The sequence below is a fragment of the Cloeon dipterum genome, chromosome 2, assembly GCF_949628265.1.
Source record: "Cloeon dipterum chromosome 2, ieCloDipt1.1, whole genome shotgun sequence".
NCBI lineage: Eukaryota > Metazoa > Arthropoda > Insecta > Ephemeroptera > Baetidae > Cloeon > Cloeon dipterum.
This window is the reverse complement of record NC_088787.1, coordinates 2139014-2164803: the sequence shown is the minus strand read 5'-3', so window position 1 is coordinate 2164803 and position 25790 is coordinate 2139014. Positions and strand designations below refer to the sequence as shown.

General features: G+C 40.6%; 6 protein-coding genes across 6 annotated transcripts; 5 read left to right on the top strand and 1 right to left on the bottom strand.

The window, feature by feature from the left end:
* The first annotated feature begins 2867 nt into the window (after positions 1-2867).
* LOC135937028 (protein yellow-like) lies at positions 2868-5724 on the top strand. Its single transcript, XM_065480092.1, has 5 exons — positions 2868-2878; positions 3322-3657; positions 4362-4937; positions 5219-5372; positions 5530-5724. Exons 2-5 carry the CDS (start codon positions 3340-3342, stop codon positions 5541-5543), a joined length of 1062 nt encoding a protein of 353 aa, XP_065336164.1. The 5' UTR covers positions 2868-2878; positions 3322-3339; the 3' UTR covers positions 5544-5724.
* A 2079-nt stretch (positions 5725-7803) lies between these two features.
* On the top strand, positions 7804-9740 carry LOC135937024 (protein yellow-like). Its single transcript, XM_065480089.1, has 5 exons — positions 7804-7858; positions 7996-8337; positions 8465-9046; positions 9140-9293; positions 9532-9740. Exons 2-5 carry the CDS (start codon positions 8014-8016, stop codon positions 9543-9545), a joined length of 1074 nt encoding a protein of 357 aa, XP_065336161.1. The 5' UTR covers positions 7804-7858; positions 7996-8013; the 3' UTR covers positions 9546-9740.
* A 684-nt stretch (positions 9741-10424) lies between these two features.
* LOC135937025 (protein yellow-like) lies at positions 10425-12629 on the top strand. The gene is made up of 5 exons (XM_065480090.1): positions 10425-10532; positions 10799-11139; positions 11240-11815; positions 12103-12256; positions 12424-12629. Exons 2-5 carry the CDS (start codon positions 10816-10818, stop codon positions 12435-12437), a joined length of 1068 nt encoding a protein of 355 aa, XP_065336162.1. The 5' UTR covers positions 10425-10532; positions 10799-10815; the 3' UTR covers positions 12438-12629.
* A 950-nt stretch (positions 12630-13579) lies between these two features.
* On the top strand, positions 13580-15355 carry LOC135937027 (protein yellow-like). Its single transcript, XM_065480091.1, has 5 exons — positions 13580-13594; positions 13745-14086; positions 14146-14706; positions 14867-15012; positions 15197-15355. The coding sequence occupies exons 2-5, from the start codon at positions 13763-13765 to the stop codon at positions 15228-15230; spliced, it is 1065 nt and encodes a 354-aa protein (XP_065336163.1). The 5' UTR covers positions 13580-13594; positions 13745-13762; the 3' UTR covers positions 15231-15355.
* An 877-nt stretch (positions 15356-16232) lies between these two features.
* LOC135936148 (protein yellow-like) lies at positions 16233-18210 on the top strand. The gene is made up of 5 exons (XM_065478858.1): positions 16233-16250; positions 16539-16886; positions 16944-17516; positions 17682-17793; positions 18011-18210. The coding sequence occupies exons 2-5, from the start codon at positions 16563-16565 to the stop codon at positions 18046-18048; spliced, it is 1047 nt and encodes a 348-aa protein (XP_065334930.1). The 5' UTR covers positions 16233-16250; positions 16539-16562; the 3' UTR covers positions 18049-18210.
* Positions 18211-18825: 615 nt separating this feature from the next.
* LOC135938044 (uncharacterized) lies at positions 18826-19974 on the bottom strand. Its single transcript, XM_065481541.1, has 2 exons — positions 19851-19974; positions 18826-19573 (listed from the first exon to the last, which is right to left on the bottom strand). The coding sequence occupies exons 1-2, from the start codon at positions 19936-19938 to the stop codon at positions 19056-19058; spliced, it is 606 nt and encodes a 201-aa protein (XP_065337613.1). The 5' UTR covers positions 19939-19974; the 3' UTR covers positions 18826-19055.
* Positions 19975-25790: the final 5816 nt, after the last annotated feature.

Sequence of the window (25790 nt, the reverse complement as noted above, 5' to 3'; positions counted from 1 at the left end):
TATCTGATTGTGAGTCATGGTGGTAGATAGCAGTGGAATACTTCCTTATGTGTCAGGTTTATTAACTGAGCCGAAACCAGTAACAGTCAGCATTCTGGTCGTGCACGGTCTCCACGCTTGGACTTCATAAGGTCAGTTCAAAAATCAAACAGGATTTTGCTTTTGATTTTTATCGTGAAGAAAGAGTTAAGCACCATTTGAATAGGTGGCGCCGCGACTGCGTTGCGTATAAGGACGGTATAACTAGGACTGGCGGACACCGACATATTTACAAACAGGACACTTTTTTTCCCTCTCCTAATGACGTCACAGACTGCATGCCAGCTAAATGGTGCTCGCAGTCTGTGACGTCATAACATCCCGTCTGTAAATATGTCGGTGTTAATACCGTCCTGGCGACGCTGTGACGAACACACGACCGGTTGCGTTACATTTTGGAAGGGAAGGGCAAGCGTTAGTCGTTTCTTCTGTGAGCGGAGGGCGCGAGCATTAGGGCGGGGGATGCATAAACGCTTTCCCTCAATTACCTCTCGGCGCGCGTGTGCTTTTGGGCTTTGGGCGTCACTGCGCCGCAAAACGCAGCCAGCCCACCTCTGTTTTTTTTGTTCTTAATCTTATAGCACATAGTCGTGAAATATTTTTGCGAAAATATTTAAGAAAATATATTTTTGTCACCATTACATATTCCTATATACATAGTTTATTCTTCCTGTGTTTAAGGTTGGAAACAAATTTCAGGACCCAGCAGTGAGCTTTAAGCCTGCCGGATGTCGTGAACATGACTTCCTTATTCTTAATCGGGACATTTCTGCTCGCTTTCTCTTTCTCCAATGCCATCAACTTCACCACCGTCTTCACCTGGGATGAAATGGACTACGTGTGGCCGTCAGCGGAGAAACGATCAACTGCCGTGAATGGCAATAAGTTTCAGCCTAGAAATATTGAACCTCGATACATGGCAGTTTTTGAGAAAAGGCTGTTTCTCAGCCTACATGTAAATTATGGTATTCCCGTGACTCTAGTATGGCTGCCAATCAACAGTTCGCCTGCTGCACCTCCAAAGCTTGCACCGTTCCCTTCGTGGGAAAAGCATCTCGTAAGTTATTTTCTCGTCATAGCCGTCGTCCGGATAAAAATTTTCTATATTTTACTTGCATCTTCTGTTATATAGTCTAAGAACTCGACGTCATTGTTCGCACTCTAATATTTTTTTATCTAGATTTAAGTTTCAAACATTAACTAGCTAATTAAAAAAAAAGGAATTTTGGATCAAAAGTTTTTCCAAAAATTGCAATGTACTTTTAATAAATAAGGGAAAATATATTTATATTTTTTAAAAAGGATTTTTTAATGCTCGGTTGCAGGAATCTAGAAAATGTGCCTCGATCCAAGCATCAAAAGGGCTGGAAGTTGACGTCATTGGACGGCTGTGGGTTCTTGACGGTGGAGATTCTAATTGTCCCGCAAAACTTTGGATTTTTAACCTCACCAGCAATAAAGACGAGATCGATCATGTGCATCGATTTTCTTCTGACTTTGGGCCTGGACTGCACGATCTGCGGTGGATTGGCACTTGAACGTGAATTTTGATCCGGAAGACATTTTTCTCCAGCACTTTTTAATTTTTGACCCTTTTTCAACGTCGGCTGGCGCTGCTGAGACCATTAATAAGAAGCCAAACATGTTTTATTAATTAACGCTAATCCATTACTCTTGTGCCTTGTTATTTTAATCACTGCTAGTGACGAGAAGTTAAAAAAATGGTTGCCTTAAAGAACTGTCAATTTCTTACTCGTAATTTTGCTGTGGCAAAATAAATGCTACATATAGTTTTGATATTTTTATTTTTTTTGCCAGTTTGGACTTGCTTCTTAATTTCTTACTATGAAAAAATTAATTTTGTTTCTCATTAGGCGAGATAATAATGCCTTGCGCGTGGAAGGTCTCTATTCAGCTCGTGAAAATGCTCAAAAACAGCTAAACACGCGTCTAAACAAGTCTTCTTTCACTCTCGGCCGGCACTCAATGCCCCCGAATGGTCTCTTGACCGCCAAACCGGTTTTTTATCGCAATATGTGCGCGTCAGAAGCTCATTAAATGAATGCATTAATTTTGCGAGTTAGTGTGCTCTTCCTGGAACAACCTTTAGGCAGGTCGAGTGAGTTTATTTATAAACAAATGTATTGAATGAGTTAATTAATTGATGTGGAGATTTTAGGTGCCATTGAAAAATTCAAATTTGATTTTTGTACGGTTTTTGGCGACCTAAAGCGCTTACGCCAAAATGATTTTCTTTCAGTTAAAATTAAACAGCTCATTGCACCTTCATTGGATAATTCTTTTGTCGTAAGAGAAATTTAAAAAAAAAACATAAAAGACATCAGCACGAATCACGAGTTAAAATTTAAATCAAACGTACATTCATCGTAACTAAATATTGCTCTTGCACCGTGTCCTACATTTTTGGGCTTGTGTTTTTCAATATTTAATTGTTTATCGCTGTTAGAGGCCAAGATCAAGGAGACAACCCGCCCTTTTCGACCTCTTGTGGCGCGCTCAATTTTCTTGCGGCTCGTGTTACATAATCATTTCTAAAATTTAGCAGTATATTCACGAAAATAATCATTAAAATTTGGCCAAAAAATAAGCATAAATAATTTTCCTCGCTCCCGTCAGCTTTGAATTCACTAAAAATGCCAAATTAGACCATTTATTTTTATTGCTGATTGGCAACAGCAAAACCTTTATCTTCGCAGTTCGACCCGTCGGCGTAGTGACGAAATCGTTTGCCCTTCCCTCAGCTTTGCTTGTTTGATATAAAAAGGCGCTCGTGAATAATGCGATTAGTTTAAAACAGCAGAGCGGACCATCACTTCTGGTAAGCTATCCGAGTATCCGAGGGCAGGGTTCGCAGAAAACCGATTTTTCCACAACATTTTTTCTGCAATTTCCCGAAAATTTTTTATTAATAACAACGGGGTCCAGATGTGCGATAAAATTTGTTCGCACTGCGCAGATCCAAGATGGCGTGTGAATGTGGGAAACAAAAAGCTCTCTTTGGATTGCCGTACGAGTGTCAAGAGTTTGTTTTTACGATCCAAAAGACACAATTTATACAAATAATGCAACAAGTATGTCACGATATTGACGAAAACTTGGTTCTGTTCGCGCATTTTCACCCTTTTTTCAGGGTAGAAAAATGCCACTGGTTTCATTATAACCAGCGGTTTTTTGCGCATGCGCGTGCGTGGTGCCGAGTGTGCGAGTGCGTCATTCGTCTTTATTTCAATATTCATTTTATTTCGTTTATTTTATCGACAGTTGAAAAAGGCTGGAAGCATGACTTCGTTCTTGGTCGCCAGCATTTTCTTGCTGGGCCTTTCATCGCTGGCCACCGCCGCCAACTTCACTCAAGTCTTCCAGTGGAATGAATTCGACTACGAGTGGCCGTCGGAGGCCAGCAGGGCACAGGCCTTGGAAGACGGAACTTACAGACCAGAGAATTTTGCTCCTCGTTTCATGGCTGTCTACGGATCAAGAATCTTCCTCAGCTTTGAGAAATATAAAGGCGTTCCAGTGAATCTGGTGTCCTTGCCGACGAGCAGCGCATCCTCTGCGTCCCCGAAGCTCACTCCATTCCCTTCGTGGGACTTGCATGTAAGTATAACAAAAATAAATGCTACTATTCCTCGGTGCACACATTAATGGGGGGAGGGGGGAAATTGTTCGTGATTTTTCTGCCATTAAGCACCCCCACCGGAGTCCGGGTTGCGATCTGTGCTGGTTCCTACCAGTCAGAAGTCAAAATGGCGTCGAAATTTATAGTTTTTTTAATATTTGCTCACTTTGAGGCTGCGCAGTAAACTTGTGCGCATCTTAAACATGCGCAGTGTGTTCAGATCGCTTTTTATATTCACTGAGAGGCCTAAACACATCACTGCGCATGCGGGACCCAAATCAAAACGTTCTGCGCAGCCGAAATTGCCAACAGTGTCCAAATTGCGATCTCTGTTTTGGCTCCCGCCAGTCAGAAATGAATATGGGATCAAAATAATTGAGACCAATCAGGAGACAGTCCAGCGGCCAATCAGAAGCGTCAAAAAAGAGGCGCGCCAACCTAATAATTAAATTCCCGCGTATTTTGTTACATTTCCATCAGCCTGATATGCCATCTAACGGTCGATTCGCCAACTACCGGGCTAATCAGCTTTTAGTAAAGAATAAACAAACGAAAAAATTTTTCAAGCTAATTTCAGTTTACGTTTATTAATGGGAAGTTGCTCTGAATCTGCATGTGACCCAATTCATGATTAAAAAGCATTTTTCGGGTATTTAAAAAAACTCGTTTCCTCCTTTTGCAGGAATGGGGAAACTGCAGCAAGATGGAGTGGTCTTTAGGGCTGCAAGTGGACTCCGTTGGAAGGCTGTGGGTGCTCGACATATGCAGCCAATATTGCACTTTACCCAAACTATGGATTTTCAACTTAAACACCAATGAAACAGAACTCTTTTATCGTTTCTCCCATCGCTATTCTATTCACGACTTGGTTATCGACGAAACGCCCAACGGAACCTTTGCCTACATCGCGCAGTTTAAAACTCACCACATTGTCGTGTTTAGTTTGGAAAGAAATGAAGCGTGGACTGTGGACACACCAGGAATTAATCCATGTTCAATCGCTCTTTCCCCTAAGAAGGAAACGAGACAGCTCTACCTTGGCAATTGGCGGTTCAAAACTCTGCATTCAATTTCCGTCGCCGCTCTCCGCAATGGAACTCGAGCTGCAGAACCACGACTAATCGAAAACTGGGCTGCAATTAATCCGTATAGAATGCTGATGGACAACCACGGGACCTTGTACACCGCCTTTATGTGGAAGAATTACACTTCCACTTGGAACACTTCCCGGCCATTCCTGGAGCAAAGTTTTTATCAGGTATGAAAATAGTTTAAATAATAACGTGTGTCCGATCACGATAAATTAAATTGTTCGAACATTTGCAAAAATTTGTTGCATCGTTAAATGAGTTTTGCGATTTTTTTTCGTAATATCAGTTTACCACGTCTTATGAGAAATATTTGTTTGAAAAAGTAAAAGTATAAGTGTACTCACTCATTCCAGGCTTCCAAATTATACTTCTCAATATCGAACAATAATTTTAATAATCAGTTTTTCATATTTCCGATTAATTTTTCATCGTCATTGCTTTGTTTTAGGTTTCTGGACTGAAATCCTCTTGGCCGTTTACTTTTTCCTTGGACCAAAGTGGAACCTTTTGGATGACAGCGTTTGATGACGAAAATATGCCAAGATTCAGGCTTTTGAAGGCTGCAGTCGGTGCAAAGTCGTACATCTACGAGGACTCGCCAGGTGTGTGTTTTCTGGACTAAATGTTGGGAAATTTGTTACATATATACGACTTCTTGCTCCCATATCGTGTTATCTTGATCACTCCGAAATAATATCGGAAATATGCCAAGATTTTCGATCTGAGACTCACCCTTTTTTCTTTTCAATCAACCTTTAGAATCACGAGAGTGACACTGCCTAAGGTCAGGAGAGGTCTTTTGCAAGGTTGGATGGAAGAAAAACCCACCCTGGCTGCGTCCACGGCATCTGTGACCAACCCTGGCCACCCGGCTTCCGTGCAAATTGACCTCTTAAATGATTGTAGACTCGGGTAGAGATTTTAGTTGAATATTAAATGTTTTCTGGGAAATTATTTGCGAGTTTTACTTTTTTACCAAATACCTGCACTCATTTAGCATTTTTGTTTATAAATAAATACACTCGACCTGGCTCTAGTTTTTTCCAGGAAGAAAACAATAATTTGTAAAATAGAAGCATCACATTTATTTCACTAATAAACCCCAGACGAGCAAAGATTGCCTTAAAAACCATTCAGTGTCAGCCGAGAGTGAGTTAAAAGGCGCGAGTTTAGCTGCTTTTTTGTCTTTTCACGATATGAACTTGCTCTTGACACGCTGCTCCTCTCGCGCAAAAAAAGAAAAATTCCCGTTCGGCCAGAACGCAAAACATATGCAATATAATTTTGAAAAATTAAAAGATACACGTGACAACAGCAGCAAAGATAATGTGCGGCAGTCATCAGGTGTCAGGGGTGTTATTCACATGCGTGCTCGTCAGAATTAATTAAATGATTAATTGCAGTCGACCAAATATTTGAAGCAAACGATATTCTTTTTCGCGCTGCTAAAATCAAATACCTTTTAGAATTAATTTACTGCATTTGAAACGCATTTTAATTTTAAATTTTTATGGTACACGTTTCTCAATCGTGAATTGTTTATCTCATATGGAGAGGAGAAAGGTCAATACCAAATAAGTGACAGCCTTTTCGACCTCTTCATAGTTTTTTTTAATTAGTAAAATATTGCAGCAATATCATAAAAATAAACAATAAGTTTTGACAGTTTATGATCTTTAGCTCTTTAGCCGCTTAAAATATTTTAGTAATCACATTTTCCTCTGCCCCATCAGCATTGAATTTATACAATTCGGCCATGTATTCTCTCTACCAGTGAACCAATTAGAAAAATGACAGCTTAAGAGTATGCATTGAGAACATTGTTTGCGGTGAAAAAAAATCATTATCATACATGCTATCTCTTTTTCATGATGATATTTTATGCTTTATTTGGGCCGAGTAATCCAGTTTCATGCAGCCTTCGCGGTATACAAGCAGGGCCAGTTGCATAAACTCAAACGGTCAAGGATTTGGGCGGATCAAACCCTATACTATAGCTCTACGCAAATTAGTCTACATTTGAATATGTTTCCAAATAAGTATTATTGAAACTGGGTCTTTAAAAATTCCTAATTGTGAACCGTAATATCACCTCGGAATGAACATTTTGATAATATTTTCCACGCAATATGATTAACTTTATGATTTGAAACATTATTTTTCCATTGTTCGCAACCAAATTCCTTGCTATAAAATCACGGAGCTGCTGAATGTGTTGAAAATTTGAATTAGATTGATTGCAACCATTGTTTTTAACTGTATTTTTTAATAAGTAAAGGATATCCGGTTTTTAATTGCAATAGCAAAAATTTGAACGTGGAGCGGATTGTTATCAGAGAGACGACGCTCTCGACCGTGTTCTCGTGATCGTGACCTTTGCCATTTTCCCGTTCGGCCACTGCGTAAAACTCTCTCCAAAAGATAAGTTGTGAAAAAAATTAAATTAAAAACATGTGACATCGCAGCAGCAAGGTTGGCAGTTTTTATCACGCATTCGCCACAATTAAATCGAGTTTGGTCTAATTACTCGCAGTCAACGAAATAACTGTAAAAAAGAGCTTGCTTTTAGTGTTTATTTTTCGCAATTACTAAAAATAAAACACGCCTGGAGAATTAATTAACTGCACAAGCAAGAATATTTCTGCTTTGGTTTGTTTAGCGCTGATAGAGTTGAAGAAAGGTCACGACCAAAGTGACATAGTAGCCTTTGCGACCTCTTGTGACGCTCAATTTTCGTGAGGCACGTGCTACATAATTATTTTTTTAATTCTGCAGCAATATATATAAAAATAAATATAAAAAAAATAAATATTAAATGAAATTGTACAGTTGGTAAATTATAAAGCCCCATATAAATTCATAAAATTATTTTCGTTGCTCCAGTCAGCATAGAATAATTAAGATTCACTCAAAATGCTGAATTAGGCCATGTATCCGCTTGGCAACAGCAACCATTGTTATCTTCGCAGTTTGACTCTACGCCCGCCTGACGAAATCGCTCATCGCTCGCCCTTCCATCCGCGTCGTCTGATATAAAAAGGCGGTCTTCAATTCGATCAGTCCAAACAGCAGCGAACCATCCCTACTGGTAAGAAACTCCTTTTTCTTATTTAAATCTCGTCAGTCAGCTATGGGATTGACATTTTTTAACACATTAATTACTTAATTGAATGTACATATTTGGTATTTGCAATTTTTCATGTTTTTGTTCCTTGTTGTCAACAGTTGAAAAACGTTGGAAGCATGACTCCGTTCTTCGTCGCCATTTTCTTGCTCGGCTTTTCATCGCTGGTCACCGCCGCCAACTTCACTCAGGTCTACGAGTGGCCCAATGAATTGGACTACGAGTGGCCGTCGGAGGAAAGCAGGGCACACGCCTTGGCAGATGGAACTTTCAACCCACTGAAAATTCATCCTCGTTACTTGGCTGTCTACGGAACAAGGCTTTTCCTTACTCTGTTTAAAGAAGATGGTGTTCCGGTGACTCTGGTGTCTTTGCCGACGAGCAGCGCGTCCTCCACACCCCCGAAGTTCACCCCATTCCCTTCGTGGGACTTCCATCTTAATGTAAGTAGCAAAAATAAAATATGTACACGTTAAATGGGGAAAGTTGCAGCCATTTTGAGCAATGCATGATTATTTTAGCTTGAATCCCTTTTACGAAATGTCAAACACGCGATTCTTCTTTTTCCAGGGATCGGGAAACTGCGACAAGATCCAACAGGCAGAAGGGATGGAAGTGGACTCCGACGGAAGACTGTGGGTGCTCGATCAGGGAAACTCTGATTCCAATTGCAGTTCCAAACTGTGGATCTTCAATTTGAACAACAATGAAACCGAACTCATTCATCGATTTTCTTTTGACGAATATTTTCACGACTTGGTGCTCGACGAAACGGCCAACGGAACCTTCGCCTACGTCGCGCGCTGGATGGAAAGCCACGTTGTTGTGTTTAGTTTGGAGAGGAATGAATCTTGGATTGTGCACACGCCGGAAGTCCAGGTGAATTCCATTGCCCTGTCCTTCAAGGATCAGGAACCGAGACAGCTCTACCTTGGTAGATCGGGCTACCAAGAACTCTATTCAATCCCCGTCGCCGCTCTCCACAACGGAAATCGAACTACAGAACCGCGACTAATCGAAAACTGGGCTGCTCACAATTCGTATAGGATGCTGATGGACAACCACGGCACCTTGTACTCCGCCTTTATGTACGAGAATTACACTTCCACTTGGAACACTTCCCAGCCATTTCTGGAGCAACCTTTTCATCAGGTATGAAACCAATAATTTATATGAAAAAATATTTTCTGTTTTTCAAATTTCATTGATTTTTATCTGATAAGTTGGTTCATTGATTTGTTTTAGGTGGCTGAAGTGAGATCTTCTTGGCCACTTACTTTTGCCTTTGACCAAAATGGAACCTTTTGGACGGCAGCGTATAATGACGTGAGAATTCCAAAATTCAGGCTTTTGAAGGCTTCAGTTGGTGCAAAATCGTACATCTTCGAGGCCTCGCCAGGTACGTTTCCTCTCGGCTAAAAATTGGGAAATGTTTTGCTCCTTTATCACTGAACATTATTTAACGTAAAAGCGTTGACACAGTTCAATGGAGAACTTTAGCAACAATTTTCTCAAGGGGGATTAATTGCTGGTTTAATTAGTTAATGTTCTATCTTGATCACCCTGAAATTATCTTGGAAATAGGTCAAGATTGTAAGTCTCAGACTCACCCTTTTTTCTTTTCAATCAACCTTTAGAATCACGAGAGTGATACTGCCTTATAAGGTCGGGAGAGGTCTTTTGCAAGGTTGGATGGAAGAAAAACCCACCCTGGCTGCGTCCACGGCATCTGTGACCAACCCTGAGAGGGAACCTGGCCACCCGGCTGCCGTGCAAATTGACCTCTAAAACGAATGTAGACTCGGGTAGTGATTTTAGTTGAATATTAAAATTTTCTGGGATATTATTTGCGAGTTTTACTTTTTTACCAACTACCTGCACTCGTTTAGCAGCTTTGTTTATAAATAAATACACTCGAACTGCTTTAAGTTTTTTCCAGGAAGAAAATAACCCTAAAATACGTAAAATATATGCATCACATTTATTTCACCAATAAACCTCAGACGCGCATAAATTGCCTTAAAAAACCATTCAGTGCCGGCCGAGACGGCCGAGAGTGAGTGGTTTTTCTGCTTTTGTGTATTTTCACGAGCTGAAAACGTCCCTTCGGTGGCTTGTTTTTTACCTAGATGCTCGTCCTCTATGGCCAAAAAGAAAAATTATGTTCGGCGAGAACGCAAAACGTGTAAATAAGTTGAGAAAAATAAAAAAAATACACGTAACAACAGCAGCAAAGATAATGTGCGGCATTCATGTGTCAGGATTTTTATACACACGTGCTCGTCATAATAAATTAAGTTATAATTGGCAGTTGACAAAATATTTGACGCAAAAGGAATTATTTTCGCGTTGCTATACTATTAAAAAATTTAATCAATTTTGAAATAATTTACTGCACTCGCGACGCATTTCATATATTTTTATGGTACATGTTTTTCCATCGTGAATTGTTTATCGCATTTGGAGAGGAGAGAGGTCAAGATCAAATAAAAGTTGCTTGGCTTGTATCATCGCATTTTGACTCGTCGCCCTTGAGACGAAATCGTTTGCCCTTTCCTCTGAAGCTCTTCTCTGATATAAAAAGGTGCTCTTGAACAATGAGATCAGTCTAAAACAGAAGCGGGGACCATCACTTCTGGTAAGAAATTCCTATTTCTTATTAAATTCCCGTCAGTCTGCTGGATTCACATATTTTAATTCATTATTATTTACCACTATGATTAAATTAATACACATTTTTCATTTGCTGGAAGATTTTTTTTAATTACAGCCTGCATCATGCCTTTTCGTTATCTGTGATTGCCATTCTCGCATTTTCTACGTTTTCCATTTTTTTCTGTTTCCTCTAAAAGTCCTTATCACGACTGCATGTTTTTTAAATGTCTTCGTTCCTTTTGTCAACAGTTAAACGCGCTGGAACAATGTCTCCATTTTTTGTCACCACTTTCTTGCTCGGTCTTTCATCGCTGGCCACCGCAGCCAACTTCACTCAGGTCTACGCGTGGCCCAATGAGCTGGACTACGAGTGGCCGTCGGAGGCCAGCAGGGCACAGGCCTTGGAGTACGGAACTTACGACCCGGCGAAAATTTATCCTCGTTACATGGCTGTCCACGGTTCAAGAATCTTCCTCAGCCTTAAGGAATCCATTAGCATTCCGGTGACTCTGGTGTCTCTGCCGACGAGCAGCGCGTCCTCCGCACCCCCGAAGCTCACCCCTTTCCCTTCGTGGGACATGCATCGTAAAGTAAGTAGCAGAAATATAAATGCTATTCGATGTAAAAATTCAGGCAATTCATATGATTCACTTTTCGGAAATGCCAACAATTAAATTTATCATTTCGCAGGTATTGGGAAACTGCAGCAAGATTCAAGAGGCGGAAGGGCTGGAAGTGGACTCCGTTGGCAGGCTGTGGTTGCTCGATCAGGGCAGCTCCGTTTCCAATTGCTATGCAAAACTATGGATATTTGACTTAAACAACAATGAAACCGAACTCATTCATCGATTTTCATTTCACGACTATTTGCACGACTTGGTGATCGACGAAACGGCCAACGGAACCTTCGCCTACATCGCTCGATGGGTTGAAAAACACATTGTTGTGTTTAGTTTGGAAAGAAATGAATCTTGGATTGTCAACACGCCAGGGATCGTGGTCTTGTCCATTGCCCTGTCTCCTAAGGGTCACGAAGCGAGACAGCTCTACCTTAGCAATTTAAACTACAAACAACTGCATTTAATTTCCGCTTCCACACTCCGCGACGGAAACGGAACAGCAAATCTAATGGGAAACTGGAGTGTACGGGATACATATCAAATGCTGATGGACAACCACGGGACCTTGTACTCCGGCTTTATGTATCAGAATTACGCTTCCACTTGGAACACATCCCGGCCATTCCTGGAGCAAAGATTTTATCAGGTATGAAAAAAGTTTAAATAATATAACGTGTGTCCGATCACAATAAATTAAAGTGTTCGAACATTTGCAAAAATTTGTTGCATCGTTAAATGAGTTTTGCGATTTTTTTCGTAATATCAGTTTACCACGTCTTATGAGAAATATTTGTTTGAAAAAGTAAAATCAGTATATGTAAGTGTACTCACTCATTCCAGGCTTCAAAATACTACTTCAATATTGAACAATAATTTTAATAATCAGTTTTTCATATTTCCGATTAATGTTTCATCGTCATTGCTTTGTTTTAGGTGGCTGGACTGAGATCCTCTTGGCCGTTTACTTTTTCCTTGGACCAAAATGAAACCTTTTGGATGACAGTGTTTGATGACGAAAATATGCCAAGATTCAGGCTTTTGAAGGCTGCAGTCGGTGCCAAATCGTACATCTACGAGGACTCGCCAGGTACGTGTTTTCTGGACTCAATATTGGGAAATTTGTTACATATATACGACTTTCTTGCTCCCATATCGTGTTATCTTGATCACTCCGAAATAATATCGGAAATATGCCAAGATTTTCGATCTGAGACTCACCCTTTTTTCTTTTCAATCAATTTTCTATACCTTTAGAATCACGAGAGTGACACTGCCTAAGGTCGGGAGAGGTCTTTTGCAAGGTTGGATGGAAGAAAAACCCACCCTGGCTGCGTCCACGGCATCTGTGACCAACCCTGAGAGGGTACCTGGCTGCCCGGCTGCCGTGCAAATTGACCTCAAAAACGATTGTAGACTCGAGTAGAGATTTTTTTGGATATTAAATGTTTTCTGGGAAATTATTAGCGAGTTTTACTTTTCACCAACTACCTGCACTAATTTAGCAGCTTTGTTTATAAATAAATACACTCGAACTGCGTTAAGTTTTTTGCCGGATGAAAACAATAATCCGTAAAATAGAAGCATCACATTTATTTCACTAATAAACCCCAGACGAGCAAAGATTGCCTTAAAAACCATTCAGTGTCAGCCGAGAGTGAGTTAAAAGGCGCGAGTTTAGCTGCTTTTTTGTCTTTTCACGATATGAACTTGCTCTTGACACGCTGCTCCTCTCGCGCAAAAAAAGAAAAATTTCCCGTTCGGCCAGAACGCAAAACATTTGCAATATAATTTTGAAAAATTAAAAGATACACGTGACAACAGCAGGAAAGATAATGTGCGGCAGTCATCAGGTGTCAGGGGTGTGTTATTCACATGCGTGCTCGTCAGAATTAATTAAATGATTAGTTGCAGTCGACCAAATATTTGAAGCAAACGATATTCTTTTTCGCGCTGCTAAAATCAAATAATACCTTTTTGAATTAATTTACTGCAATTGAAACGCATTTTAATTTTAAATTTTTATGGTACACGTTTCTCAATCGTGAATTGTTTATCTCATATGGAGAGGAGAAAGGTCAATACCAAATAAGTGACAGCCTTTTCGACCTCTTCATAGTTTTTTTTAATTTGTAAAATGATGCAGCAATTTCATAAAAATAAACAATTAGTTTCGACAGTTTATGATCTTTAGCTCTTATTAGCTGCTTAAAATATTTTAGTAATCTCATTTTCCTCTGCCCCATCAGCATTGAACTTATACAATTGGGCCATGTATATAGTTAACCATTTTATCTTCGCAGTTTGGCTCGTCGCCCTTGAGACGAAATCGTTTTGCCCTTTCCTCTCAGCCTTGCTTGTTTGATATAAAAAGGCGCTCTTGAATATTGCAATCAGTCTAAAAGAGCAGCGGACCATCTCTTTTGCGGTAAGATAATTCCTTTTTCTTATTCACTTCACGTTAGTCTATTTAGCTCCATGAAAATTGGAAGGAAACGATTGCTGCATTGTGCCTTTCATCGCATTTTCTACGTGTTTTCCCTTTTAATATTCATTTCTTCGTTCCTTTTGTCAAAAGTTGAAAAACGTTGGAAGCATGACGCCATTCTTCGTCGCCATTTTCTTGATCGGCCTCTCATCCCTGGCCACTGCCGTAAACTTCACTCAGGTCTTCGAGTGGCCAGATGGATTGGACTACGAGTGGCCGTCGGAGGCGATCAGGGCACAGGCCTTGAAAGACAGAATTTACAAACCAGAAAATATGTCTCCTCGTTACATGGCTGTCTACGGATCAAGGATCTTCCTCAGCCTGGCCAAAGATATTGGCATTCCGGCCGCTCTGGTTTCTCTGCCGACGAGCAGCGCGTCCTCCGCACCCCCGAAGCTCACTCCATTCCCTTCGTGGGACATCCATCTTAATGTAAGTTGCAAAAATTAAAAACTCATTGCCAAAACATCTCGATCTACTTTTTGTTGCAGGAACCGGGACACTGCAACAAGATTCAACGGGCAAGAGGGCTTCAAGTGGACTCCGTTGGCAGGCTGTGGGTGCTCAATGCGGGAAGCGATAGCTGCAATGCCACACTATGGATTTTCAACTTAAACAACAATGAAACCGAACTGATTCATCGATTTTCTTTTTACTTCTATATTCACGACTTGGTGCTTGACGAAACGGCCAACGGAACCTTCGCCTACGTCGCGCGCTGGATGGAAAGCCACGTTGTTGTGTTTAGTTTGGAAAGAAATGAATCTTGGATTGTGGACACGTCAGGAATCGATGTTTCATCCATCGCTCTTTCCCCTAAGGAGAAGGAACCGAGACAGCTCTACATCGGCGAATTGCACTCAACTCAATTTCATTCAATTTCCGTCGCCGCTCTCCGCAACGGGACTCGAACTATTAAACCAAAGGTAATCGGAAACTGGAATAGACAAAGAGCGTATAGAATGCTGATGGACAACCACGGGACCTTGCACGCCGCCTTTATGTATCAGAATTTAATGTCCTCTTGGAACACATCCCAGTCATTTTATCAGGTATGAAACCAAATTCAAAGTAAGCGTAATCAGCCCTGTCTCGATCCCAATATTGAACATTAATTTTAATAATTTGCGTGCATTTCATCATTTTTCATAACTCCACGTTCAATTTCAATGATTCTTTCTGTTAAGTTGGTTCATTGCTTTTTTGTTTTAGGTGGCTGGACTGAAATCTTCTTGGCCATTTACCTTTGCCTTGGACCAAAATGGAACTCTTTGGATGTCAGTGTTTGATGACGCAAAATTTCCAAGATTCGGGACTTTGAACGCTGCAGTCGGTGCAAAGTCGTTTATCCTCGCCAGGTAAATTCCTCTGGACTAACGTCAAAGCGTTGACACATTTTAATGAAATAATTCAGCAATTTTTCCAAAGGGGCTGCTTTTAATTAGTTAATCTGCTACGTTGCTCACCCTGAAATTTTCTCGGAAATTTCAATTTAAAACATTTCACGTTAATTATATTTCAATTAATTTTCTATGCTTTTAGAATGCTCCAGCACGTGCATCCTGATACTGCCTAAGGTCAGAAGTGTTGATGGAAGGGCGAAAACTGCTGTGACCCACCCTGGGAGTGCACCTGCCTGCCCGACTTCCATGCAAAGCCTCGAGTAGTGATTTTAGTTGGGATATATTAAATGTTTTCTGGAAATTATTTGCGAGTTTTTCTTTTCACAAAAAACCAGAACATCGTCAGTTTTTATATTTTTAGTGCGAACTTTTAAATCGATCAACTCTTTTAGCAACTTTATTAAGACGCCCAAAAAAATACGAATTTATTCTGATTATTTGCAGTCAAAAAATTATTTGACAAAAGAGGGGTTGAATTTCGTGACATTAACCCGTAAAGTAAAGTACAAAGCTTTATAAATGCGATTTTGTTTTTAAACAAATACACTCGGCCTGCCTCAAGGTTGTTCCAGGAAGGGCACACTAATGCGCAAAAAAAGACATTCGCATTACTTAAATAAATAATGAGCCTGAGACGCGCAGAGATCTCATATGATGCTCTCGTGATCTTGACCTTTGCTTTTTTCCGTTCGGCCGCAACGAAAAACGCATAAAATTCACTCACTCCAAAAGATAAATTGGGAAAAAACAAGTGACAAGATTGTGTGCGGCAGTCAGGCAATTTAATCACGTATCCGCCATAATTTATGCGAGTTTGGTCTTTAGTTATCGAAATATTTGACAATAAAATGTTTATTTTTCGTGTTCTTAACAACGAAACATATAAATTGAGCCTGTACAATTAAATAACTCCACATTTCGGTTTGTGTTTTATCTACATTGAATTGTTTTTCGCTGTTAGAGATAGAAAGAGGTCAAGACCGAAGCGACAGTAACCTTCTCGACCTCATGCGATGCTCAATTTTCTTGCAGCACGAAATAATATTTTTTAAATAGTATCACGCAGTTTGCCTCTTCGCCCGACTGACGAAATCGCTTGCCCTTTCCTATGCGGTTTTTCTCTGATATAAAAAGGCGCTCGTGAATAATGCGCTCAGTCTAAAACAGCTAGCAGCGACAAACCATCACTTCTGGTAAGCAATTCCTTTTTCTTATTCAACTCTCGTTAGTCAGCTAGATTCCCATTTTTACTTAATATTGAACTAATATAGGAAGGAAATTTGGTGCAGAGAATAATACAAAAATATTGTTTAATGTTTTGTCGCCAAATTGGTCCTTTTGCGTGAGAAATTAGAATAGAAATCGTCATCCTGAGGCGCAATTTCCCATGGAAAGACAATTATACATTTCTTGGGATCAAATTAACATTTTTCTGGACACTCTTGGTTCTACATTTCACATAATTTCCTTATCACACACAGAGACTGTTGAAAGAGGCTGGAAGCATGACCCCGTTTTTCGTCGCCATTTTCTTGCTCAGCCTTACATCGCTGGCCACCGCTGCCAACTTCACTCAGGTCTTCGAGTGGCCAGATGGATTGGACTACGAGTGGCCATCGGAGGCGATCAGGGCACAGGCCTTGAAAGACAGAATTTACAAACCAGAAAATATGTCTCCTCGTTACATGGCTGTCTACGGATCAAGGATCTTCCTCAGCCTGGCCAAAGATATTGGCATTCCGGCCGCTCTGGTTTCTCTGCCGACGAGCAGCGCGTCCTCCGCACCCCCGAAGCTCACTCCATTTCCGTCGTGGGACATCCATCTTAATGTAAGTTGCAAAAATTAAAAATTCATTGCCAACAACTCGATCTACTTTTTGTTGCAGGAACCGGGACACTGCAACAAGATTCAACGGGCAAGAGGGCTTCAAGTGGACTCCGTTGGCAGGCTGTGGGTGCTCGATGCGGGAAGCGATAGCTGCAATGCCACACTATGGATTTTCAACTTAAACACCAATGAAACCGACCTAATTCATCGGTTTTGTTTTCACGGCTGGATGCACGACTTGGTTCTCGAAGAAACCCAAAACGGAATCTTTGCGTACATCACGCGGTGGAGAAATCAATACATTGTCGTGTTTAGTTTGGAAAGAAATGCATCGTGGACTGTGGACACACCAGAAATTAATCCATCTTCAATCGCCCTTTCCCCTAAGAAGGAAACGAGACAGCTCTACCTTAGCAACTACCACACCAATGAACTGTATTCCATTTCCGTCGCCGCCATCCGCAACGGAACTCGAACTGCTAATCCGGAACTAGTTGGATACTGGACAGCAATTAGAACTTATAGCATGCTGATTGACAACCATGGCACCATGTACGCCGCCTTTTTGTGGAAGAATTACGTACACTCCTGGAACACATCCCAGACATTTGAGGAGCAGCGTGTCTATCAGGTAAGAATCGATTTATTAAATTATTAAACAATTAAGTTCAAATTTTGAAAAGATCCATCTTATGTGTGATCATCCCTGGCTCCTATTTTACAATTAAATATCGAACATGTTCGTTTCTTTCGCTTTAATTCTTACTTGTTAAGTCGGTGCATTCCTTGATTTTAGGGCGACGGATTGGATTTTGTTTGGCCATTTACTTTTGCGTTGGACCAAAATGGAACTCTTTGGATGATGGTTATGGATATAATAAAAAGGCCCATATACAGGATTTTGAAAGGTTAGTTTCCTCTGAGAAGTTTATTACTATTTATAAAATACGCCTTATTCTTGCTCTCATATTGTTCCGCTTATAATTTTAAGTCAAAGCATGAATTGCTGCTTGTATTAGTTATAAAATTGTTACCCTGAAACGTTCTAGGAAATCGGTCAAGATCTTGCCAATAATCTCATTATAAACATATATATCATGCTATATTATTTATCTATTCCTTTAGTATGCTCCGGTTCGTGTCACGAGATTGGTACTGCCTAAGGTCGGAAGAGTTCCTTTGCAAGATTGGATGGAAGGGCGAAAACTGCGACCAACCCTGGGATGAGTGCCGCCTAACTTCCATGCAAAGCTCTACGAACTCGAAATCGATTGTAGACTCGCATAGAGATTTTAGTTTTGGAAATTAAATGTTTTGAACGGTAATCATTTTCGGGTTTTTATTTTCACCAACAACCTGGCAATCAGCAGTTTTTTAGTGGAGGCTCGTCGTGACACTGATCTCAAGAACACCATTTTTAAAATCATCTGTGAAATCGAATCCCTATAGGTAAGACACCGAAGAAATTGGTCAGCGCCTTGTCTATTCCAAAATAAGGTGCATAATTTACGAAATATCACGTAATAATGAGCATGCTTTTCAAATTCAGGGGAAAATCGTTGTTCCCATTGCAGTTGATCAAACTCGTTTTCTTAGATCTTATAATATCACTTGAACAGCTTCAGTTATTCTATAATGTTGACTTATTTAACGTCAGGTATTTAAATAAGGAATGCTAAATTCAGCCCTGGATGCTGACTTATATTTGATACAGCGGCTGCTAATCTTAATCGAGAGATTCACCGCTGTTGTCCGGATTCCTTCGTCGGACGTCCAGACTGATTCTTACTATGATTTTAGGCTGGTTAGGGGAGAACAATTAAACGAGTGCTTTCCCTTGTTCAGCATCATTGTTAACTAAAGCTTTTATTATTTACGGCAGGGCTGCCAACTAGTGGCGTGCCAACATGACATTACATATCTATATTGACTGGTGTTATACAAGATAGATTTTAATTATTTGTTTCTTCAGCAATTTTATAAATAAGAGAGTTTATTTCTCAGGACTTACGGAATGGTTTAAAACATTAAATAATTATAATTAACAATTAAGATTTATTTTTATTCTAAAATATAATTACGGCACATGTTTAAGAGAATATTGCGTCTACGAACGGAACATTAAGTATTATTATTTATATTCATCTAAAAAAACCAGATCAGTTGGTACTCATGGCAAGATTTTCAGGTACTGTGCCGATTCAGAAGTGTCATCGAAACGTGGTGTGGTGTAGTCCGGTGCAACTTCATCGTAGAGAGGTTCATCCGGTTCAGGAGGGCCGACGTCGTCGTACTCGACTGGAGCAAGAGGCGCATCTCCAAATTCTTCGAAAGTCCGCGGCCTCTCAGGCTTCGCTTTCACTCTCCTCGCCGATCGCGGGCTGAGACATATCGGCTGCTCGTAGAGACCAGGAGAAGAGGGCGTGGCACCAACCTGGTCGTATTTTACTTCTTCGTACAGTCCTTCCTCGGCGCCGACGTTTTCGTACTCGGCGGCACTTCTCGAATCTCCATATTGGACTTCGTGGTACTCGGGTGGCTCGTTGGGAAAGACGGACATTTCCTGGGTCTCGTTGGTGTTTGATGGAAGGGAATTGTTCCTCCTGTGTCTCAGGATGAGCCAAAGAATGATCAGACTCAGAAGGATTACGCAGAACACGATGGAGCAGATCAGAATGATGGATAGTTCTGTAATAACGGTAAACAGAAGGCATTTAATTAGGTTTTTTGGTGATTAGAATGGCCTAACTGGAAGATCAACGCATGATGTCATTTGTTCTAAAATGGAATTTCAAATCAAAATAATTAATCGTAAGAATATTGAAAATTGGTTCGTGAACAGTTTCTGCAATGCAATGAATGGAATTTTGAAATAATTAATTAATAAAAGGATCTCAAGTGCACTGGACACCGTTTTTCATTCTATTTGGAATTAAAAAGTTGTGTGTTTAAATATGAAACTCACCTGACGAGGCTTTGAGGGATTTTTCTTCGACTTCAGCAGCTTTCAAAAGCCTGCATATTGGCTTTCTTTTTACATCATACACCGTCATCCAAAATGTTCCATTTTGGTCCAGGGCAAAAGTAAATGGAGAATAATGATAATTTAGTGCATCGAACTAAAACAAAGCAATGCATACCGGATCAATGATTATAAAAAATACGAAAAATGATTGGAAGTTTAAAGAAAAATATTTGTGAAATGCAGCAGTTCAATTTTGATTGTTTTAAAAACAAAATCATCTCGCTTGTGAGCTAGGAACATATTTAAATTTAGTTAAGTTGAGACCATATTAATTAATTTCCTGCCACAAAACAATGCACGGTTTTATTATTAAATTTTCACTTATTCCTGCGACTACATAAGCACAAGAAAATATACGAATATGTAGATTAATTTCTCCGACTAAGGAATTCAATAATCGTTCTTCCTCGTTTTAAAGTAAATTAAATCTAACTAATATATTTTAACGTAATTGTCTGATTGAAGAGGAAAAATATTTTATAACCGCATATTTGAAAATGTGTGCAGCATCATAATTTGAATCACTGAAAAGCCCAAGCTCGATTTTCAACAAATTAGATCAAAATTTTGGATTCTGTTCTCAAATGCTATTTTAAATTGGTGACCTACCTCATAAAAACGCTGATCCTCAAATGGCTGGGATGTGTTCCAATACTGTATGTATTTCTCAAATAAAAAGGCGGCAAATATGGTCCCGTGGTTGTCAGTCAGCATTCTGTATGAATTAGCTGCAGTCCAGTTTCCGATTAGTTTCGGATTTGCAGTCTGTGTTCCGTTGCGAAGTGCGGCGACGGAAATTGAATAGAGTTCATTGGAGTTCCATCCGCCAAAGTAGAGCTGTCTCGGTTCCTGATCCTTAGGGGACAGCGTAATGGAAGAAACCTTGATTCCTGGCGTGTCCACTGTCCAAGATTCATTTCTTTCCAAACTAAACACGGCAATGTATTGTTCATTCAAATGCGAGATGTAGGTAAAGGTTCCGTTTGGCGATTCGTCGAGCACCAAATCGTGCATTTCATAGCGAATAGAAAACTGATGAATTAGTTTGGTGTCATCATTTTTAGCCAAGTCGATGGTCCAAAGCTTCGAACTGCAATTTTTGCTCCATGCGTCCAGCACCCACAGCCTTCCAACGGAATCCACTTGAAGCCCTCTTGCTTCATTAATTTTGTTGCAGTTTCCATTTTTCTGTAAGAAGAGGAATTGTTTTTTTTTTTCAAAACCTAATTGACTTGTACAAAAAGAAATTTTCAAATTTTTGATAATTTTTTCTAGGCAAGTATCTTTAAGAAATAATAACAAATTTTAAAATTTCTTATATATGTTATTACACACATACATACACACATTTGTGTCCTCAAATTTTCAGTCAGAAGATCAATGAAAAATTTTAAATAAATTGTTAATTGACATTTTTACAAAGCATTTCACATATTTTTTTTTAAATTAAATTTCTTTCAAATCTTTAACGCGTGTAAGCATTTTTCTAGCGTTACACAAATAAAGGTCGTGAAAAAACGGGCATCACTCGTGCGGTGAAAGAGCAAAAAGGCCTCGCTGGCTCTTTAAAGTACACAAGCAATGCTTTTCTTTGCAGATTAAGACCAAATTTTCCTAATTCAACTGTACAACGAGTGGCATATTATTTTTTGCTACATACATTCATCTCCCACGAAGGAAATGGAGAGAGCTTCGGAGGTGCAGAGGACGCGCTGCTCGTGGGTAAAGTCACCAGAGTCGCCGGAATGCCTTTATTATTCTCAAGGCTGAGGAAGATCCTTGTTCCGTACACAGCCATGTAACGAGGAAGGATGTTCTCTGGTTTGAAAGTTCCATTTTCAAAGGCCTGTGTCCTGCTTTCCTCCGACGGCCACTCGAAGTCCATTTCATCCCACTCGAAGACTTGCGTGAAGTTGACGGCCCTGGCCATGGACGAAAGGTTGAGCAAGAAAATGGCGCACAAGAACGGAGACATTCTTCCACCTTCCTCCAACTGTTCACAAAAGGCACGAAAATAAAAAATGCAACTGTTAATATTACGAGAAAATTCTGAAAGAAACGACGAACGAGCCCGTCGAATTAGCACAAATCATGCAATTTTAAGCTATATTTAAACAAGGCTTAAAATAACCTCAAACTGTCTATTAGTGACACAAACACTACAGGAGAGAGGGTATATTTTAGTATGAAAATTTGAGAGAAATTGAAGCTAAATTAAAATAATTGAGAACTCCCGCAGTTAAAAATCCGCTTTTCACGACAGAAAACATTTAAAAAACACAATAACATGCACATTGCATTTAAAGCTGGTGAACTCAATTTCAAGGAATATAATTACTTAAGAGTAATATTTTAAATCGAAAGCGATAAATTTATATAAAATCAGGTGGCGAGGGAAAGAATTAAAAGCGGGGACACAAAAATAAACTGTTTCCGTTGGCGGAGGAAAAGGCTCAAATTCTAGCTCGAAATTCTTATCGCCCTTTTCGTCCGCGCGGATGTGACAGCCGCGAGGGAATTTTATCTACACGCATGCACACCGCTTAATTATATGAATTTCAAAATAACGAGCACATATAGTTGTTTATCCTAAAATTCGTTGCTTTTAAAGTTATTGTAATGCTGTTTTTTATTAATTAAATCAGAATTGAAAACAACAGGCTGCACGGAAGTGGTAATACGCACACTTGCTGCCTTTTCTTGATAAGAATTGGATCGAAACTGCGAGCAAAACAAGTCTTATTCCTTTAAATTTAAAAAAAGGTCCTAGAAATCTACGAGAATAAGAGGAAAATTTAAAACGACAATTCTTTTTCATGCGTCGACCGAAGGGTTTTCCTGGAGGTAGGCCAGAAGAGAACGTGTCTCTTAACGGCTCAGAAATAATGGAAATTGCCCAGATCATTTTTCCAAACATGGTTTTTTGATGACCAGTTGCATAAACCCTTAGTTATTAAAGCCGCCAACAGATGGCGCAACCACAGACTTTCTTCAAAATTTTGTTTTAAGCGGTTTTAAGGCATTTTCGCTGCGATTTCAGACTCAATCTAGCTGTTTTGCCTTTTTTAATTAATTTGCTATTTTTTGACGTGCTGAAAACCAAAATCGGTTCAGCCTTTCGGCGTAGAAACGTTGGAAAAGATTTTTTTATTTCAGAAAATAGTTTTTCACGATTCTACGGCGATTGGCTGAACCGATTTTGGTTTTCAGCACGTCAAAAAATAGCAAATTAATTGAAGAATGCAAAGTAGCTAGATTGAGTCTGAAATCGCAGCGGAAGTGCCTTAAAATCGAAAGTCTACGGTGGCGCCATCTGTTGGCGGCTTCAAACACTTAGGGTTTACGCAACTGGTGAATAGATGGATTATTGTTATTAATAAACACTATAATCCGTTTGCATTTGCAACCGCATGTGCCATGTATTTAAAAAAATGCACAAAATAAGAAGGAAAATGAGATAAAATTAACTGCGTTTTTCTATGAACCGGGAATTTTTCAGCACCTTTGGGTTTTCCTTTATGATAAATTCAACAGTTAAAAGGCAGCCTGTCTCGACAATAACAATTTTGTGCTTACCGTTTTTTAGGCGAGACGCGCGAAACGACTGTGCGGCACTTTTCTCGCGCTCGTCGGATCGGTGATTGCCGCTCCGCATCCGCACACTCGCCTCTGCTCGCGTTTTTTGATAACAGTGTTGCGTACGTGGTTTTCCATATCCGCCGCAAACAAGTGAAGGGAATTTTAAGCAGCAGCGTGTTATTTTGTTTTGCAGAAATTCAAACCGCGGGAAGTCCACTTTTTACTCGTGAAAAAGGAAAAAATATGCGGTGGAAGAGCATGCGGTCAACCTCATCTAAGGCGTCAACACAAAAAATGAAGCGTGGTGCTTATTATGAATCAATTAACAATCATTTTGTAGTTTCCTTTTTTTAAATATATGAAACTGCGAAACATTCGTGGGCCAATATTTCGACGCCATATTCACTTTAACGGGAACAAACACAGATCGCATCGCAGACCCCGGTGGGAATTGCGACTGCGCAGAAGTACATATTTAAATTTGGTCATGCATGCGCAGTGATGATTTTTAGCCTCCCTGTGAGATGAAAAAGCGATCTGAACGTGCTGCGCATGCTTAATATGCCCACAAATTTATTGCGCAGCGTCAAAATGGGCGAGAATTCAAACAGTTAGAAATTTCGATGCCATATTGACTTCTGACCGGCGGGAACCAACACCTGGAACACGGTGTGAAAAAAATTATATTGCGTAAATGTAACCTGTTTCTTTGAAGTCCTGCTGGTTGCATTTCTCTTTTCTTTTATTATTTAAGGGATCTTACAATAAAAATTCAAATTTATGATTGCAAAGTATATCGATATATTTCAGTTTTAATTTCTAAAGAAATTGGATGCAATCAAGAATGAATGTAGACATGAAATTCGCATATAATGTTTTCAATGCGAAACATTCGCGTAGTGTATCGCTTCTTTGCTAGGATTTAAAACAGAGTTTGTTCCTCTTCCTCATTTATCAAACCCTGCGTGGTCTCAAGGTTCCGTAGAGATGTTCCGGCTCACCAACTGGAGCAGCGGTCGGCTGTGCCAGGTTAGCCCTTGGAGGGCTGCCACTTCTCGGCAGATCAGGAGGCAGAGGGGCCGGCGCGGCAGGGGCAATATTGCTGTCGTCCATTTCCGCGTTCTCGTCGTTCCTTGCTGGTAACGCGGGTCTCAATAAAACGTCGTAGAACGGGCCGTCGCCATCATTTGCGGGTGCGTCTGGGATTTCTTGGTACACGCCTGATGAGTCGCTGGTTCCGCTGTCGTCATTTGCTGGCTCTGCGGGTGCATTTGGGTGTTTTAGGTCCACGTCTGACGATTCGATGTTGACGACGGCCACTTCCGGATCCTGGCCAGGGTCCGCGTTCTCGTCGTTACTTGTGGCTGGCAAAGCGGGGAAAATTTCAGCGGGCACGACGTTCCTTGCTGGTAAAGCGGGGCTCAATAGAACGTGATAGAACGGGCCGTCGCCGTCATTTGCGGATGCATTTTGGATTTCTTGGTACACGCCTGACGAGTTGCTGATTCTGCTGTCGTCATTTGTTGGCGCTGCGAATGTATCTAGGATCTCTTGGTACACGCCTGACGAGTTGCTGATTCTGCTGTCGTCATTTGTTGGCGCTGCGAATGTATCTAGGATTTCTTGGTACACGCCTGACGAGTTGCTGATTCTGCTGTCGTCATTTGTTGGCGCTGCGAATGTATCTAGGATTTCTTGGTACACGCCTGACGAGTTGCTGGTTCTGCTGTCGTCATTTGCTGGCTCTGCGGGTGCATTGGGGCGTTTTAGGTCCACGTCTGACGATTCGATGTTGACGACGGCCACTTCCGGTTCCTGGCCATGGTCCGCGATCTCGTCGTTACTTGTGACTGGTAAAGCGGGGAAAATTTCAGCGGGCACGACGTTCCTTGCTGGTAAAGCGGGGCTCAATAGAACGTGATAGAACGGGCCGTCGCCGTCATTTGCGGATGCATTTTGGATTTCTTGGTACACGCCTGACGAGTTGCTGATTCTGCTGTCGTCATGTGTTGGCCCTTCGGATGCATTTGGGTTTTTTAGGTCCACGTCTGACGATTTGATGTTGACGACGGCCATTTCCAGTTCCTGGCCTTGGTCCGCGTTCTCGTCGTTCCTTGTGGCTGGCAAAGCGGGGAAAATTTCAGCGGGCACGACGTTCCTTGCTGGTAAGGGGGGGCTCAATAGAACGTTATCATTGTTCCTTCTGGCGGATTGCAATGGAAGGTTGGTGCCGTCGCCGTTATTTGCGGGTGCATCTGGGATTTCTTGTTGAAAGCCTGACAATTTGGTGCTGGCGATGGA

Bases quoted from the DNA above. Each gene is read 5' to 3' on its own strand.
- LOC135937028 (XM_065480092.1), top strand. From the start codon at position 3,340: ATGACTTCGTTCTTGGTCGCCAGCATTTTCTTGCTGGGCCTTTCATCG. The intron at 3,658-4,361 runs GTAAGTATAACA...CTCCTTTTGCAG, and splicing joins TCCCTTCGTGGGACTTGCAT to GAATGGGGAAACTGCAGCAA. The intron at 4,938-5,218 runs GTATGAAAATAG...GCTTTGTTTTAG, and splicing joins TGGAGCAAAGTTTTTATCAG to GTTTCTGGACTGAAATCCTC.
- LOC135937027 (XM_065480091.1), top strand. From the start codon at position 13,763: ATGACGCCATTCTTCGTCGCCATTTTCTTGATCGGCCTCTCATCCCTG. The intron at 14,707-14,866 runs GTATGAAACCAA...TTTTTGTTTTAG, and splicing joins CATCCCAGTCATTTTATCAG to GTGGCTGGACTGAAATCTTC. The intron at 15,013-15,196 runs GTAAATTCCTCT...CTATGCTTTTAG, and splicing joins AAGTCGTTTATCCTCGCCAG to AATGCTCCAGCACGTGCATC.
- LOC135937025 (XM_065480090.1), top strand. From the start codon at position 10,816: ATGTCTCCATTTTTTGTCACCACTTTCTTGCTCGGTCTTTCATCGCTG. The intron at 11,140-11,239 runs GTAAGTAGCAGA...ATCATTTCGCAG, and splicing joins CGTGGGACATGCATCGTAAA to GTATTGGGAAACTGCAGCAA. The intron at 11,816-12,102 runs GTATGAAAAAAG...GCTTTGTTTTAG, and splicing joins TGGAGCAAAGATTTTATCAG to GTGGCTGGACTGAGATCCTC.
- LOC135938044 (XM_065481541.1), bottom strand. From the start codon at position 19,938: ATGACGGTGTATGATGTAAAAAGAAAGCCAATATGCAGGCTTTTGAAA. The intron at 19,574-19,850 runs GTGAGTTTCATA...CCGTTATTACAG, and splicing joins ATCCCTCAAAGCCTCGTCAG to AACTATCCATCATTCTGATC.
- LOC135936148 (XM_065478858.1), top strand. From the start codon at position 16,563: ATGACCCCGTTTTTCGTCGCCATTTTCTTGCTCAGCCTTACATCGCTG. The intron at 16,887-16,943 runs GTAAGTTGCAAA...TTTTTGTTGCAG, and splicing joins CGTGGGACATCCATCTTAAT to GAACCGGGACACTGCAACAA. The intron at 17,794-18,010 runs GTTAGTTTCCTC...CTATTCCTTTAG, and splicing joins CATATACAGGATTTTGAAAG to TATGCTCCGGTTCGTGTCAC.
- LOC135937024 (XM_065480089.1), top strand. From the start codon at position 8,014: ATGACTCCGTTCTTCGTCGCCATTTTCTTGCTCGGCTTTTCATCGCTG. The intron at 8,338-8,464 runs GTAAGTAGCAAA...TTCTTTTTCCAG, and splicing joins CGTGGGACTTCCATCTTAAT to GGATCGGGAAACTGCGACAA. The intron at 9,047-9,139 runs GTATGAAACCAA...GATTTGTTTTAG, and splicing joins TGGAGCAACCTTTTCATCAG to GTGGCTGAAGTGAGATCTTC.